Source organism: Bos grunniens, chromosome 15 (assembly GCF_055505025.1).
Source record: "Bos grunniens cultivar Pamir isolate PY7600 chromosome 15, Bosgru_T2T1.0, whole genome shotgun sequence".
Lineage (NCBI taxonomy): Eukaryota > Metazoa > Chordata > Mammalia > Artiodactyla > Bovidae > Bos > Bos grunniens.
In genome coordinates, this window is record NC_141179.1 from 25,461,674 (window position 1) to 25,476,865 (window position 15,192).

The 15,192-nt window shown below is 41.4% G+C and overlaps 1 protein-coding gene across 4 annotated transcripts; it reads left to right on the forward strand.

Annotated features, from left to right (window-relative positions):
- The first annotated feature begins 3,452 nt into the window (after positions 1-3,452).
- Positions 3,453-14,894, forward strand: REXO2 (RNA exonuclease 2). 4 transcript variants are annotated; one of them, XM_086339322.1, is made up of 7 exons: positions 3,453-3,678; positions 5,278-5,361; positions 9,005-9,082; positions 9,687-9,798; positions 11,116-11,224; positions 12,505-12,558; positions 14,454-14,894. In XM_086339322.1, the coding sequence occupies exons 2-7, from the start codon at positions 5,278-5,280 to the stop codon at positions 14,581-14,583; spliced, it is 567 nt and encodes a 188-aa protein (XP_086195448.1). In that variant the 5' UTR covers positions 3,453-3,678; the 3' UTR covers positions 14,584-14,894. The 4 variants fall into 4 exon arrangements, with proteins under 4 accessions (XP_086195448.1, XP_086195447.1, XP_086195449.1 ...); XM_086339321.1 differs by lacking the exon at positions 3,453-3,678 and adding an exon at positions 3,848-3,979; XM_086339323.1 differs by lacking the exon at positions 3,453-3,678 and adding an exon at positions 4,076-4,375.
- The last annotated feature ends 298 nt before the right edge of the window (positions 14,895-15,192 follow it).

Sequence of the window (15,192 nt, forward strand, 5' to 3'; positions counted from 1 at the left end):
CCGTGTAAATATTCACAGTATCCAAAGGGCAAAAGCAACCTAAGTGTCCATTGGCTGATGAATGGATAAACAAGATGTAAATACATACAATAGAATAATATTTGGCCTTAAAAAGGAAAGACATTCTGGCACATGCTACAGCTTGGATGGATTTTGAGGACAGTAAGTGATAAAAGACAGACATGAAAGGACAAATGCTGTATGATTCCACTTATATGAGGTACCTAGAATAGTCAAATTAATAGAGACATAAAGTAAAACAGTGGTGACCTGGGGCTGAGAAGGGTGTGGGCGGAAACAGGGAATTAGTACTTAATGGTATGGAATTTTCAGTTTGGGAAGATGAGAAAGTTCTGGAGAACGGTGGTGATGGTTTGCATGACAGTATGAATGGATTTAATGCCACTGAACTGCAGACTTAAAAATGCTTAAAATGGGAAGTTTTATGATATTTTACCACAACTGAAAAAATGAAGATAAAAAAACACTTAAAACAGAAGTAGTGATCTTTAAGTAAGGAGAGGGTTGGTGCAGTCTTGGCCATGTCCTGTTAGATCAGAAGTAGGTTGTAGTCCCAACTCAGACCCTTATGAACAGAGCACGACCTTGAATGAGTTGAATCCTCTCTCTCTCTTTGGCCTTCAGTTTCCTTCTTTATGGGATGTGGGGTAAGGGTGAGTCACTGCCAGAGTCCCCTCTAACTCAAACAACCTGGGGCCTCTTGAGGCTGGGGAAGTGGGGTCTAGCACAGTCGCCGTGCCCACTCCTGTCCTTGTGACCTTAAGCTCAGAGGGACAGGAACATTACAGTCTAACTACCAGCATTGTTGAAAAGCTGACTCAGGTCCTGTTTCCTTAGAAACTACAAAGTTAAGATAAATGTGGAATGCTGCATCTGGAAAACTCTTATCTGAATCTCTGCCCCTGCACTGAAAATCGAGGCAGTTTCTCTGTGTCAAAGTGACACACATGGCCCAGATTCTTTAAGAGGAGCTGTTACATTGTCTCTGAAATTACTTCAAACAGCAAAGTTTCTCATAGTCTATGATTTTAGAAAACGAGATTTCTTGGCATTTTATCCTTGTTAATTAACAAAAGCGGCTTCCCTGGTGGCTCAGCTGTAAAAAATCTACCTGCAATGCAGGAGACACAGGAGGTGTGGGTTCAATTCCTGGATTAGGAAGAACCCCTAGAAAAGAAAAAGGTGACCCATTCCAGTATTCTTGTCTGAGACATCCCATGGACAGAGGAGCCTGGCAGGCTATAGTACATGAGGTTGCAAAGGGCTTACCTGGTACCTGGTAGAGAATCCACCCCATCTGCAATGCAGGAGACCCTGGTTTGATTCCGGGGTTGGGAAGGTCCCCTGGAGAAGGGGTAGGTTACCCACTCCAGTATTCTTGGGCTTCCCTGGTGGCTCACCTGGTAAAGAATCCACCTGCAGTGCAGGAGACCTGGGTTCGATCCCTGGGTCGGGAAGATCCCCTAGAGAAGGAACAACTACCCATTCCAGTGTTCCGACCCGGAGAATTCCATAAACTATATAGTCCATGGGGTCACAAAGGGTTGGGCACGACTGTGTGACTTTCACTTTCACTGTAGCAACTTAACAACAACACAACAAAAGCAGTTCTTACAGGTTCATGATAGAAGTGAAAAAGCATAATCTCTGAACAGAGTGGTGCGGCTTTGAGATAAATTGTTATGAAATGAAAATGGAATGAAACGAGTGAGTCCACTGTGGGACAACGCTGATTTCAGATTCAAGGGCCCAATATTCTTCTGTCTGCTCTCCCTCTTTTTTTTTTTTTGGCCACACAGCTTGTGGGATTTCAATTCCCTGACCAAGGATTGACCACAACAGTGAGAGCCCAAAATCCTAACCTCTAGACCACCAGGGAACTCCCTCCCCTCCTACTTATTTACATGGTTTGGATTTGTGAATTTGGTGCATGCATTGCTCTGCTTTGAGATATTAACCTTTTCAATTACCACTCTAATATTATTATACACAAAACCCAATAAACTATAAATCTCCTTACATTATAATATCAATCATATAAAGTGTGTCTTTATTGTTATGATGAAAGTACATTACTATGAAAACTGAAGTTTCGAAAATGTCCATACATAATTTTAACTACCTAATATTTTAAGATTATGATCATAAGTTTTCAGGATACAAGTTCTTAAATGTGAATAGCATTTCTTAAACTGTGATTTGTAACAAAACTGATCAATGTTAAAGTAGGAAATTTGAAAACAGAAGGTGATCTTTGAAAAGTTAAGGATATAATAATACTTCAGGAGGATAAAAACTGCAATTGATAAAAGTTTACATACTTCACCTGATTCTACTTTCTATGAATCAAGTTTAAAATGAAGAAAAAACTAAAGAAGTGCAGACTATTTCTTAAAAAAAAATTAAAAAAAATTTTTACTTTTTGTACACTCTTTCTTATAAAGTAAGCTGCTGCTCCTGCTGCTAAGTCGCTTCAGTCGTGTCTGACTCTGTGCGACCCCATAGAAGGCAGCCCACCAGGCTCCCCCGTCCCTGGGATTCTCCAGGCAAGAACACTGGAGTGGGTTGCCATTTCCTTCTCCAGTGCATGAAAGTGAAAAGTGAAAGTGAAGTTGCTCAGTTGTGTCCCACTCTTTGCAACCCCATGGACTGGAGCCCAGCAGGCTCCTCCATCCATGGGATTTTCCAGGCAAGAGTACTGGAGTGGGGTGCCATTGCCTTCTCCAAGTAAAAAGCTACAGGAAAGTAAGTAAAAAGCTACAGGAAAGTGAGTAAAAAGCTGTAAGTGAGTAAAAAGCTATAGGAAAACAATGTGATTCATTATTAGAACACACACACACACACACACACACACACACACACATGACCTGCACGTGATTTGATGATCTTCTGAAGAGATTTTTGGGGTGCCCTAGCAGGCGGTGGGTTGGGTATACAGAGAACTTGAAGGTGAAATCCAGGACACTATGTTATACTGATGGCTCTTCTTAGGCAACGTGTCTTCTCTCTCACAAAACCAGCTCACTGGGTATGAATTACTGGGCGATGGACCACCAACGCTGTAATTACAGGCAATATGGCTTTCAGAAAAATATACAGAAGATATAATTCCAGGCCTAGACCAATGTTTTGTGACAAAGTCATACTCAGCACTCCAACTTGCTACTGAATAGCCAAAGGTTTAAGAGATTCATGCAGTTTGACACTCCAGGGTCGAAAGATCCTTTTGGGGGCCACTTCTACTCATGGAAATAATGGAAACTATAGCTGTTAGTGGAGATTAAAAACTTTGATCAAAACCAAAGCAGACTGCAGAGCGGGCAAAGCTGTTTTTAGTTCATTTTAATTTAATTTGTTGCATAGATTTGTTATACAAGCAGACTATTTAACTTTGAGAACTTGTAAGGGTGGAGTAGGAAGTCATTACCACTGACACCTAACAGGTGAACTGAAACAGACCACGGCGGCAAGTCCCTCCGTAAGGAATAAGAAGTAACTCTTTGCCAATGAAGGAAAGGGATTTTATTCAGCACCTAAAGCGGGCTAAGTAATCACTCCGATAAGATCTCATTTAAGGATTTCTAAAGGTGGAGATGGTCTTCCGGCTTAAAAAGCATATGCTGTCCGCTCTGCTGTCGCTTGTGTGTGGAGTGACAGGTAAGTAAAAAAATAAGGGGGGGGGGGGGGGGTAAACAGCAAAAAAAGAAGGACACATTTGAAATAAATAGGTAACCAGGTATTTTTCGAGTTAAAGTAAGAGAGCTCTTTCTCAGCTAGGCGATTTGCAACTCATCCAAATTCAGGAAATAACTCTTGGAAGAGAATAAACTTAGTTCTGAAAAACATGCGCGTCCAGTAATATCCGAAAACACGTGGCGGGGGCGGGGCAATCGGGCGCAACAGCAGGCAAGACTCTAAGTCCCAACAGCTCATGCGGCAGCTAAGCCGGACTGCTCAGGTAGAGTCGGTGCACTGGCTGCTGGGACTTGTAGTTTTCACTCCTGCGCCTCCCCGCGGGTTTGCGACGTTTAGCGACTATCGCGCCTGCGCCAGCGCCGGCTGAGAGGCTGGGGCCGTGGCGGCTCGTGCCGGGTGATGCTAGGCGGCTCCCTGGGCTCCAGGCTGTTGCGAGGTGTGGGTGGGACTCGCGGGCAGTTCAGGGCTCGGGGTGTCCGCGAAGGTGGCGCAGCCATGGCGGCGGGGGAGAGCATGGCTCAGCGGATGGTCTGGGTGGACCTGGAGGTGAGTCAGGTCGCTCAGGGGGACAGGGGAGACGAGTGAGTTTTCTTGGGTGGGACCGAGTAGCCGAGCGTGTCCGGGGAGAGCAGCGGTGTCTGGATCTCAGGTGTGGCAGGTAAGCGCCTCCCGGCTGCGGGCGGCGCGGGGCAGGTCGAGGGACCGGAGTCCTGCGGGTGTTGAAGACTGTGCGGGACTGTGGGGTTTCTTTTCCAAAGGGAGGTGTCATCCATATGGCTTCCCTTAACCCCCAGTTCCACCCAGATGTGGACCTCCCTAACGCGGTGGTGGGCTTCGGGTCCCTGGGGTAGGGGGTGGGCACAGCAGTTCTGCTAGACGCCACTTCCCCAGCCTTACGGGACCCTAGGTGGTTAGAGCCAGATGGGATTCCGGAGATGACTCAGCCTTACCCCACACTCCATAAAGGAGAAAACTGAGGCCCAGAGAGAGAGAGAGGATTCAGCTCGTTCAAGGTCGTGCAGTTAGTGAGGGTCGAAGCTGGACTGCAACCCAGTTCTGATCCCTTTAGGTTTTCCATACTCAGCCAAAGATTCTCCTCTCCCTTGAGCCTCACTTCTCTCGTATTTGAAACGGGGATAATAACATTGAATTGTGATGAAGATCAAGTGCTGTAATTAATATGAAAACTTTGTAAACTCTGCAGAGATGCAGTGAAGTTAGTTGTCTAACTCTTCCAAAATTGAATGCTGTCAGCACTCAATTTTGCTAACTTTGCATCTACCCCAGAGTAGGACTGGACGCCTGACATGTAGCCCGCCCTGGGTAAATGGTTGTTGAATAAATAGCCCGTATTGAGTGCCTTGAGGACTTGCCTAAGGAGCAGTATTGTCTCTTCTATCTTGGCTGTGGAATTTAAGTTAAATATGCTTGAGGGGTGTCCTATTAAATAAACTTGGGTGCAGTAGGCTGTAAAGATGGTTTTGTGTGTGTATATATATATTTTGCTATATGTGTGTGTGTGTGTATATATATATATATATTTTTTTTTTTTTTTTGCAGATGACAGGATTGGACATTGAGAAGGACCAGATTATTGAGATGGCCTGTCTGATAACTGACTCTGATCTCAACATTTTGGCTGAAGTAGGTGATGCCTTGTAATATGGCCATACTGTCTACAGTGTTTTGGAAATCTAAAAATTGTCTCTCCCCACCCCCCTCATCTCTTTATTTAAAAAATAAAACTGATATAGATTAAGGTCCAAAATAATGTTGTGGGTCATGGTGGGCTTGGTACTAGAACCAAAGTAATCCATCTCAGAGCCTAGTATTTTTCAAGAGTTATGGCAAAAATTCGGAACTATAAATTCGATCATTTATTAAGAGCTTAGTATGTGCCAGGCACAAAAATGCTTTACATGTATTCACTCTTAATTGTTACAGCAACTATAAGGTAAGTACTGTTATACTCATTTTATGGAGAGAGAAGTGTTGGTACAGAGTTGTTGGGTAATTTGCCCAAGGCCATCTGGCTAGTTATTGGACAAGCCAAGAGTTTAACCAGGCAGTCTGAGTAAAGGGCTCCCAACCAATAAGACAGCCGACTACAGTCACGCCAGGATTGGTGACTCATGCCAAAGTTGACTTCTTTGTATCATAACCTTAGCTTTAGCTAGACTTCATATATCCAGTATCTACCGTTTCAGCCAGGGCATGTGATTCATCTAGATCATTATTAAGATTTTAGAATTTCTGTTGATACAGAGCCATGAACTCTCCTGTTGACACAAGGGGCATGATTGAGGTTTTAACATGCTGCTTTTAACTGAAACATTAAGCAAAACAAATAAAACACACCTGTTGCAGGTTGCCTTTCAGCCACTCACAAAGCATTTAATAAGTATATGACAGCATCTGATTGGTAGAGGGTGAAGGCCCTAAATAATCCTGTCATACTATCAGCTGTATTAGAGGCAGTGAGGAACTCCAGAGTAGGAGCACAGGTTTAACTAACACAGGTTTGTTAGTTTCTGCAGCGTCTGATTGATGTGTTACTGGCACTGGATACATTTCACAGATCGAACCTTAAGACTTCCACTTATTTTCTTGGTGGGGTAAGGGAGGAGGAGCCATTTTAGATAAATTGTTACTTCTGTGGATTGCCAGGCAGACATTGTGAAGTTCCTCCTGGTGTATCAGCTGAGGGAGAATCATGCTACTTTGTATTTCTCGTAGCAGCAACTACCTCTTTTTTTTTTTCTTAAATAGACAGCCACCCCTACCCCTCCCAACATGGCAACTTTATATAAATCTTGAGTTTTCGGTTTGGTTGTTTTTTCCTGTCACTTGGAATTTTCTAGAGGTGAATAGTGAAGAGAAGTGTCTTTATTCACCAACCTTACTTACCCTTGGCTGGAGAAGAGTTTTCCCCTCAGACTGTTGATATAATGTGAAATACTGACAGTTTAATGGACCAGTTACTTGATATGTACCCTGGAGGAAATTTGGGTCTGTAGTCTCACAGCTGCAGATGAGTGTGGCATTTGTAAATAGACCCAGTCGGATGAGGATAAGGATGTTAAAAAAAAAAAAAAGAAAGAAAGAAAAAAAAAATTGCTACGGGCCTGTTGGCACTGAAGTGTCAGTTCTTTGGAAAATGTTTTATTTTTGTATACAAGTCTGGGGAAGATGTTTTATGTTAGAAGAACAGACATCCCACCCCAGAAATTTTTCTGTAGGTAGCTTAGTGTGCCATACTGTGATCTAGAGTTAAGTTGTATAGTCTTAAGTTGATAGACATTGGCTTTTTCCATCATAGTTTTTTTAGAATTGTGTTTTGTGATATGAGGTTTTTGGTTTTGTTAAAAAAAAAAAAAAAAGTGTTGCCAAAACAAGGTCCTGGGGACTTCACTGGTGGTCCAGTGGTTAGGACTTCCTGCTTCCAGTGCAGGCTGGGGTGGTGGGGCTGTGGGTTCGATCCCTGGTCAGGGAACTAAGATCCCACATGTTGTGTAGCACAGCCAAAAAAAAATTAAAAAATAAGAAGACAACCAATAAAAAAGGTCCTACTGAATAGCACAGGGAACTATATTCAATGTCCTGAGATAAACCAGAATGGAAAAAGGACATATGTATAACTGAATCACTCTTCTACACAGCAGAAATTAACGCCAACACTGGGAATCCACTACACTTCAAAAAAAAAAAAAGTTATCAGAGCACATATTTTTGCTTCTTCATGGAGATTGCCATTGCCCGTTTTCTTGTTTGGCTAAAACTCCTTGTAGCTGTCAGGCCTATTTTAGTCAAAGTCTTGCCATTCCTCTCAGTAACTGCAAACTACTTTGACCACCTCTGTAGTGATAATACGTTGGATTTAGAGCCTTTTTTTTTTCCCCCTCAGTTCAAATATTCATATCTGTAATTTCTTTTATCCTGGTAACATCCCTGTCAGGGAAAGGGGAGGGGTGGTCTGTTATCTCCATCTCCCAGAAGGAGAGACTAGGAGGTGACTTGCTTTAATGCCACAAGTTGAGCTTCTGTGTCTTCTGGAACTCTTGACTCTCAGGTGATTGTTCAGTTAACTGGAGCTGAGAATTTCAGGGTCAGGTTTTCTTTTTTATAATCTTTCAGATGCCACCAATTACTTTTTCAACTGTCAAATGTGAAAATACTGTTAAAATTAAACAGTGTAGCTTTATGCAAAACATATGTATTGTGAGCTGTTGGTTTTTTCAACAGCTATTCTTCTCTTGCCTGATCTTACTCCCCAACGTTTTTGTACTTTTGTAGTATTTTAGTATTTTGTATGCATATACAAATGTGTGCATTTCTTTTAAACAAGTGTAAGTGAACTCCTAAGCATATATATACTGTTCTGCAATTTGCTTTTTGTTTTTTACTTGGCAAGATAGGAACTGTTTATAGTCAGTGGTTGGCAAAGCCTTCTCTAAAAAAGACCAAATACTAAATATTTTAGGCTTAGATACCACATACCTCTCTGTCACGTGTTTGTGTTTTACAACCCCCTTTAAAAATGTAAAAATTGTTGTTAGCTTGCTGGCAATTAAAAGTGCCAGAAGCTGAGGCTATAGTTTGCCAACCCTTGATAGGTATCTATGTCCTTTATTAAAAAAAAATTTTTTTTAATTGGAGGATAATTGCTTTACAATGTTGTGTTGGTTTCTGCCATAGGACAGTGTTAATCAGCCCTAAGTATAGATGTGTCCCCTCCCTCTTGAACCTCCTTCCCACGCCCTGCCCCATCCCACCCCTGTAGGCTGTCACAGAGCACCAGATTGAGCTCCCTGTGTCAAGCAGCAAGTGCCCACTAGCTATCTGCTTTACATATGGTAACAGGTATTTTTCACTGCTGCTACTCTCAATTCTTCCCACCCTCTCCTTCTCCTGTTGTGTCCAGAAGTCTGTTCTCTATGTCTGTGTCTCTATTCCTGCCCTGCAAATAGATTCATCACTACCATTTTTCTAGATCCCATATGTGTGTGTTAATATACAATATTTGCGTTTTCTCTTTCTGATTTACTTTACTCTCCATAACAGGCATTAATCGGCATTTCGGTTTTCAGTTGTGTACATGTGCGTTCGTCATTTTTTTACTGTCGTAAACAATGCTGGAATGAATGAGGACCACTTTTAGAGTTAGCAAAGTGCCCTCATCTTTCTTCCTTTCTCTGGTATATATGTTTACTTCTTAAAGCAGCTTGAACTCAGAAACCAAGTGTATCCCTAGTGGTTCTGGATGATTAACAGCTTTTCCTATCCACAGGGTCCTAACCTGATTATAAAACAGCCAGATGAGTTACTGGACAGCATGTCAGACTGGTGCAAGGAGCATCATGGGAAGGTAACATTACCACATGGTAGCATTGCCGCTTTGGGGATCAGTAACAAGCTTGTTGCCCCCACATCTGAGTCCTAGACCCTTGTTGGATGGTATTTTTAGAAGGGATAGACAAAGATTGCTTGGCAAGCCTGGGAAACTGCTTGCTTGTTCACTTCATCTTTGGGATCTCCCGAGACCATCTTCTCCTGAATGTCCTCTTTTTTGCCTCTCCTGCACTCAGTCTGTCTTGAGTGCATTGCGGATTATCAAGTGTTGCTCAAGTCAGTCTTTGGGATAAGGTTAGATATCAACTTTCAGAGAAAGGAGAACGCTGCTCTCCTGTTACTGGTTGTTTCTTCCCAGAGGTTGTATCCTTGGACCTTGAGCACCATGTTTTCTGACCATGGGGAAATGCTGTTAACTATCAGGAACATAACTTATTTGACTTGGATTCTTTAAAAAAAAAAAAATCACTGCAAAGATGGCAGTTTCAGTTTGAACTTGAGCTCTGTAAATGGTCTGTCTCTGATTATATATGCCCTCTTTAGAAGTGGAGTTTCATATCTGGATGCCTTTGAAAACTGACTTCGTGTGTCTTGGTGGGGCTGGGGATTCTCTCTTGCAGTCTGGTCTAACCAAAGCAGTGAAGGAGAGTACGATGACACTGCAGCAGGCAGAGTATGAATTTCTCTCCTTTGTACGACAGCAGACTCCTCCAGGGCTCTGTCCACTTGCAGGTAAAATCCAGTCCTATGTCTGCCTTGTAGATAGTCTTCCATCATAGCGGTTCACGAGACTGTGGTTCCAGAAAGATCCACCCAGATCGTCATGTCTTCTACTTACCCTGATTTGGATTATGCCTCTTTTGTGCTCAAATTGCCTTGTATAATTTATACATGAATATCAGGGAAAATGCCCTGAAACCTGACATGAGCTCTGGGATACCCAAATTAGCTCAATAACATTTTCCCACATATTTTTATTATGGGAAAATTTTAAATATACAGGAAAGTTGGATATAGTTGTTAACCTTGTGCCATATTTATCTGTCTTATTTTTGTGGACATGTGAAAGTAAATTTCAAGCATCATGACACTTAATTCCTAAATAATTCACCCAGCATTTCCTAAGAATAAGGACCAAGAGATCGTTGTTATATTTAAGTAACCACAAGATCCTTGTCACATTTAAGGTGATTAAAAATAATTCAGTAACATAGTGTGATATTGAGTCCATAGCTAAAATGTCTGTTTTTCAACCAGGATTTAGTCAAGACTCATGCATTTCGTTTGGTTATTCTGCCTCTTTAGTCTCTTAATCAAAAATGTATACCTGTCTTTTCCCCTTGTGACACTGACTTTTTAAAGGAATAGGCCAGTTCTGCTAGTATTTTGAAACAACTGTCATTGTCAAAGGGAGGTTAATGTCCTGTGGTGGTGTATTTGTATTTGTAAATGTAAACTGGTATAGTTACTAACACTTTTCTGAAATATTCATAAAAAGTTTTGACCTTAAGAACTAGAGCATGTATTCTATAAAATTTCCCCCTAGCCAATGCAGTCTATTTTAAAGTTCTTATTAAAAATTTAGTGTTTTTTTAAAATATAAATTACTGTGTGGAAACATGAATGTGGATATGATTAAAACTGAAATGTGAATAAAGGCTTATCTACTTATATGATTCAGTTAAATTTTTAGTGTTAGTGGTGTGGATTTTATGATACTGGGAGAAAATTTGCACATCTGGTATTAGCTTTAAAAGTAACAGATTTGAGCATTATTTTAAGTATGTAGAATGGTAGATTCATCCTTTTGTCTGTAGAGTGCCATTTACAAATTGATTACGAGCTAAACTGAGACTAAATATGCTGAAATCTGCACTTGTAATCTAATCAGATACACTCAAACCTAATTTAGAAGTTTTGAGATGCTTTTACACGTTGTTTGAATTTATATAAAAAAATCATCTCCAATTAAATACAGTTTATGAATTTTTATGTCCTCTTGTGTACCACTAGAAATACACAGATAACATATGCTTCGTGTCTTTCTAGGAAATTCAGTTCATGCAGATAAGAAGTTTCTTGACAAATACATGCCCCAGTTCATGAAACATCTTCATTATAGAATAATTGATGTGAGCACTGTTAAAGAGCTGTGCAGGTAAGGGCTATATTTAGGATCCATTCAGTTGCCTCATTTAGCATGTTTTACTTTAGAGTTTGTGCAGAGTAATTGAATAGAGCTGTAGAACTAACGGGGCCAGTTGGGTGTATAACTTCCTCATCCTATTCTTGCTTGAACTGGTGAGTCCTGGGGAAAGAACATCAAAAATCTTCCATATAAATTTCATTAATCCATAAAATTTATTGAACACCCATCCCTGTGTTGCATGTTGGCCAATGTGCTAGGGACATAAAGCCCTTAAATGCTTAGAGTCTAGTGAACTGACAGATAACGTTAAAAAAAAAAAAATCCCCCTGGGACGTGTACTGTGTGATGACATCAGTCAGGGAAAAGTGTGTGTAGAATTTTGCGGGCATGAGAGAAGGAGCACCCAACTGCAAGAGTGAGGAAGGTGGGGATTTAGTGGGAACTTCACATAGAAAATGGCTTTCAAGTTGAGATTTAAAGAAGAGTGGGCGTTTTCCAGGTATTTAAGGTGAGGAGAGAGCATTCCAGAGAATGGGCAGAGGTTCGGAGATACAGGGTACAGGAAGGTAAGGGTGATATGATGAGATAATTCTGATTAAAACGTGGTAAGAAAAGAGGGAGAAAGACTCTCACCATCTTGGAGAGAGAAGGAGCTAGGGAAATGGCAGTGATAGGATGAGATAATTCTGATTAGAACGTGGCAAGAAAAGAGGGAGAAAGACTTGTACCATCTTGGAGGGAGGGAGCTAGGGAAATGGCAGTGGGTGGCAGAAGCTGTGTGGATGTAGCGTGTTGGAGAAGATCAGTAGCAGGGCCTTGAGTGCTTGAATGGGGGTGTGAAGACAGGGAGGAGGTATAAAGTGTTTCTAGTTTGGGCAGCTTGGTGGGTGATGGAACTGTTCAAAGACAAAGGGGGTCATAAGAGGAGGAGGAGATTTGGCTGTTGGGGGAAGGGAGGTGTTGAGGATGGTGAGTGACCCTGTGTGTGTGGGGTTGGAAATGTCTGGTGGATTTTAGGTGGAGTTGTCCTGGATACCCGTGACAGAAGCGAGGGAGAGGACAAGGCTGGAGTTCACAGATTTGGGAATCTTACATAGTGATGATCTTGCCCGAAAAGAATCTATAGAATGAAGAGAGGTGAAGGAGGGAGATGGAGTCCCAGACAAGGTGGCAACTCCACAGTCAGAACCCAAAAGCCTTTTTCAGTGTTATTACGTTACTTGAGGGACGTAATTATTCAGTGCATTTGAGACAGTTTCCTTTGAGAGTTCCATTTTTGCTGTGTATAGACGCTGGTATCCTGAAGAATACGAATTTGCACCAAAGAAGGCTGCTTCTCACAGGTAAGTTTGGGTCCTTTTAAGTGCTTGGTCATCTGACATGTACATAACCCCCAAATTCCTGACTGTTTGAAATAATGTCACTTATCCCTTGGGGGAAAAGTAAAGGACAACTACATAAAGATAACTTTCTTTTGCTAAGATTATCAGGAATTCTGGTCAGTTTCTAACATTCACTTGTGAGATAATGTATGGTCTTACCATCTCTATTTCTGTTTTGAAACTTGTGGATAACTTGGTCTGGAACGTATGTGAAATGGTGTAATTTTTCTAGTAGTGAGCAGTATTTTCTTCCCAGCAAGCATATGGGCTTGTAACTATTTAAAATTTGAGCACTTTGTGTACAGTTGTACAAGGCAGTTAGCCTGATTTTGACACTTCTTAGTTTTTCAGATTGTTTTCTTATTGTGTCTGCAACCTTAGGCCCAAGTACATAGGGAATTTAAAGATCTTGTGTATCTAGAGTCCTCTTTTACTTGTTGGTGTTGTGGCCTTTCAGGAAGGACATAAGACGTGATGGGAGATGTAGCAGCTGGCTTCTAAGGGCAGCGTTTGTTTCCTCCGTGTACTGAGTCCCTACTGTGTGCCAGGCACGGTTCTAGCCAAACAGGAAGACCAAGTCCTTGCTTTAAAGAGCCTGGCATTCTGATGGTGTTTTTTTATTGGGCCTTCATGGACCACAGCACAATAATACAGGTCTGGAACAGTTGGGGCTCAAGGTGTTTTGGATTTCAGAATTTTTCAGGCTTTAGAAAGGGAGTAAGAGCCCTAAGGAGGTCTGGGGAAGCATTCATCTTCAAACACGTGGCTGTTGCTACAGTAAAATGTACAGATATTCACACCACGTGGCATAACCAGTGACTGTAAATAGCCTCACATCAAGTGGGTCAGGATTTGCCACAAAGTGGGCTGTAGAAGGACTTGGGGTTTTCAGCTCTTTTTAAATTTCATTATGGTGGCTAAGATGTAGTGTCCCTTGATTTAACCAGAGGCTGTATTTTTGACAGCTTCAGCTCTCCTCCATATGCCTAAGACCTGGAAAGAAAGCAAAACTGTTGCCCTAATCAGGAAAATAACTCATAAAACTCTTGCACTAAAGTCCGTGCAGTTTGATCTCAAGAAGCGGCCCTCAGCCCATCTTCAAAGCAAATTGATTTACCTGCCCGCTGTTGTAATAATGTTGAGTACCTGATTTCTCAGACTGCAACACAGGAGAAACAGCATGCTAGAGAAGAAAGAAGGCTGTTAGATGAAGCAGGCAGCCCCTAATGATAGTATAGATCGCCTCGACAGAGGAGGGAGGTCCTCTGTGGTTAGATGCTGTCTGATTGTGGATGTTTATTATGATGGCTGAGTCACCAGTTACGTTTGAGTACATGAAAGTATTTTGTGCAGGACATCATTAAGTATCGCTCACTGTCTCCCAAACTATATGCCATGTGCTGGGAATCCCACAAGTGTGGTCGATTTAAGTTTTAGAAATATCGTATCTACCATACAACCTCCTCTGGGGAATTAAAAATTCACACCAGTACATTAAATACTTTAAAAAAACTTCAAAAGAGGGAATGTTTAACCTAGTTTTCCCTAAATTATTTGACCCTGGAACTACCCCCCGCCCCCGGCAGAACACTTCACTGCTTTATGGAGCAGTTTGGGAAACCTTTATCTGTTAAATTGTAGATGCCTTTTCTTGGAAGTCAAACAGTTTTTTAAAAAAACAAGCACTTAAATTTGTTTTACTGAAGCGTTCCTCTCCTTGTTGATATCAGATAGTTGCATTTACAGTAGTACCCACTGTTCTTAAGTTATTTATAAAAAGTTATACCTTTGAAGAATGGTGATCATCTCCTCTGATTTTCGGACATTTCAACTCAGCGTGGTGTGTTTGCTTGTAGGGCACTTGATGACATTAGTGAAAGCATCAAAGAACTTCAGTTTTACCGAAATAACATCTTCAAGAAAAAAACAGATGAGAAGAAGAGGAAAATTATAGAAAATGGGGAAAATGAGAAGACTGTGAGTTGATGCCGGTTCTCGTGCCGCCACCACGCGGCTCTCTGGAAGCAGCTTCTGGTGGTTTTTTCTTTTCCCCTGGGCTCACGCTGTTTGCTTGGCCGATCACCTTCCTTCAGTTAACTTGCATCTCCAGATTTTTCAAGCAGACAGCACCTGAAAATTATTTTTCTCCTAACATGCTGTTTTCATTTATGACACAGCAACTCCTTTCTAAGTACCAGGTCACGTCCACCCCTTGGTACATACCTGTATTTGCTTTTAGACATTTCTTTTGTTTAAAAAAAAAAAATAATAATAAAGCTAGTTCTATTGAAATGCAATCCTTTTTGTACTATCAATTCTTTAGTAGTTGGATTAGAAAATGATGTGTTTTGTTTTTTTTTCCTTTTTCAGGTGGTGTGCCTAATGCTTACATTCTCATAGTGCCATTTGGAGTGAACTGTTTCAGTTCTCTTCAGTAGGAAGTGAACTTACTCTGTCTTGCTTTACAAGTTAATAATAGAATAATTGGAGATAGATTCAGAGAAGCAAATTGGGCCCATGATTAGTGATAGTTACCGAACTAACAGAGCTCTAGAATAGCTACTCTTTACTATATTCAAGGGTTACTGAATAGAT

Excerpts from the sequence above, each read along its gene's own strand:
- REXO2 (XM_086339320.1), top strand. The coding sequence starts at position 4,117 with ATGCTAGGCGGCTCCCTGGGCTCCAGGCTGTTGCGAGGTGTGGGTGGG. Across the intron at positions 9,799-11,115 it reads AGGGCTCTGTCCACTTGCAG|GAAATTCAGTTCATGCAGAT; the intron begins GTAAAATCCAGT and ends GTGTCTTTCTAG. Across the intron at positions 11,225-12,504 it reads ACTGTTAAAGAGCTGTGCAG|ACGCTGGTATCCTGAAGAAT; the intron begins GTAAGGGCTATA and ends TGCTGTGTATAG.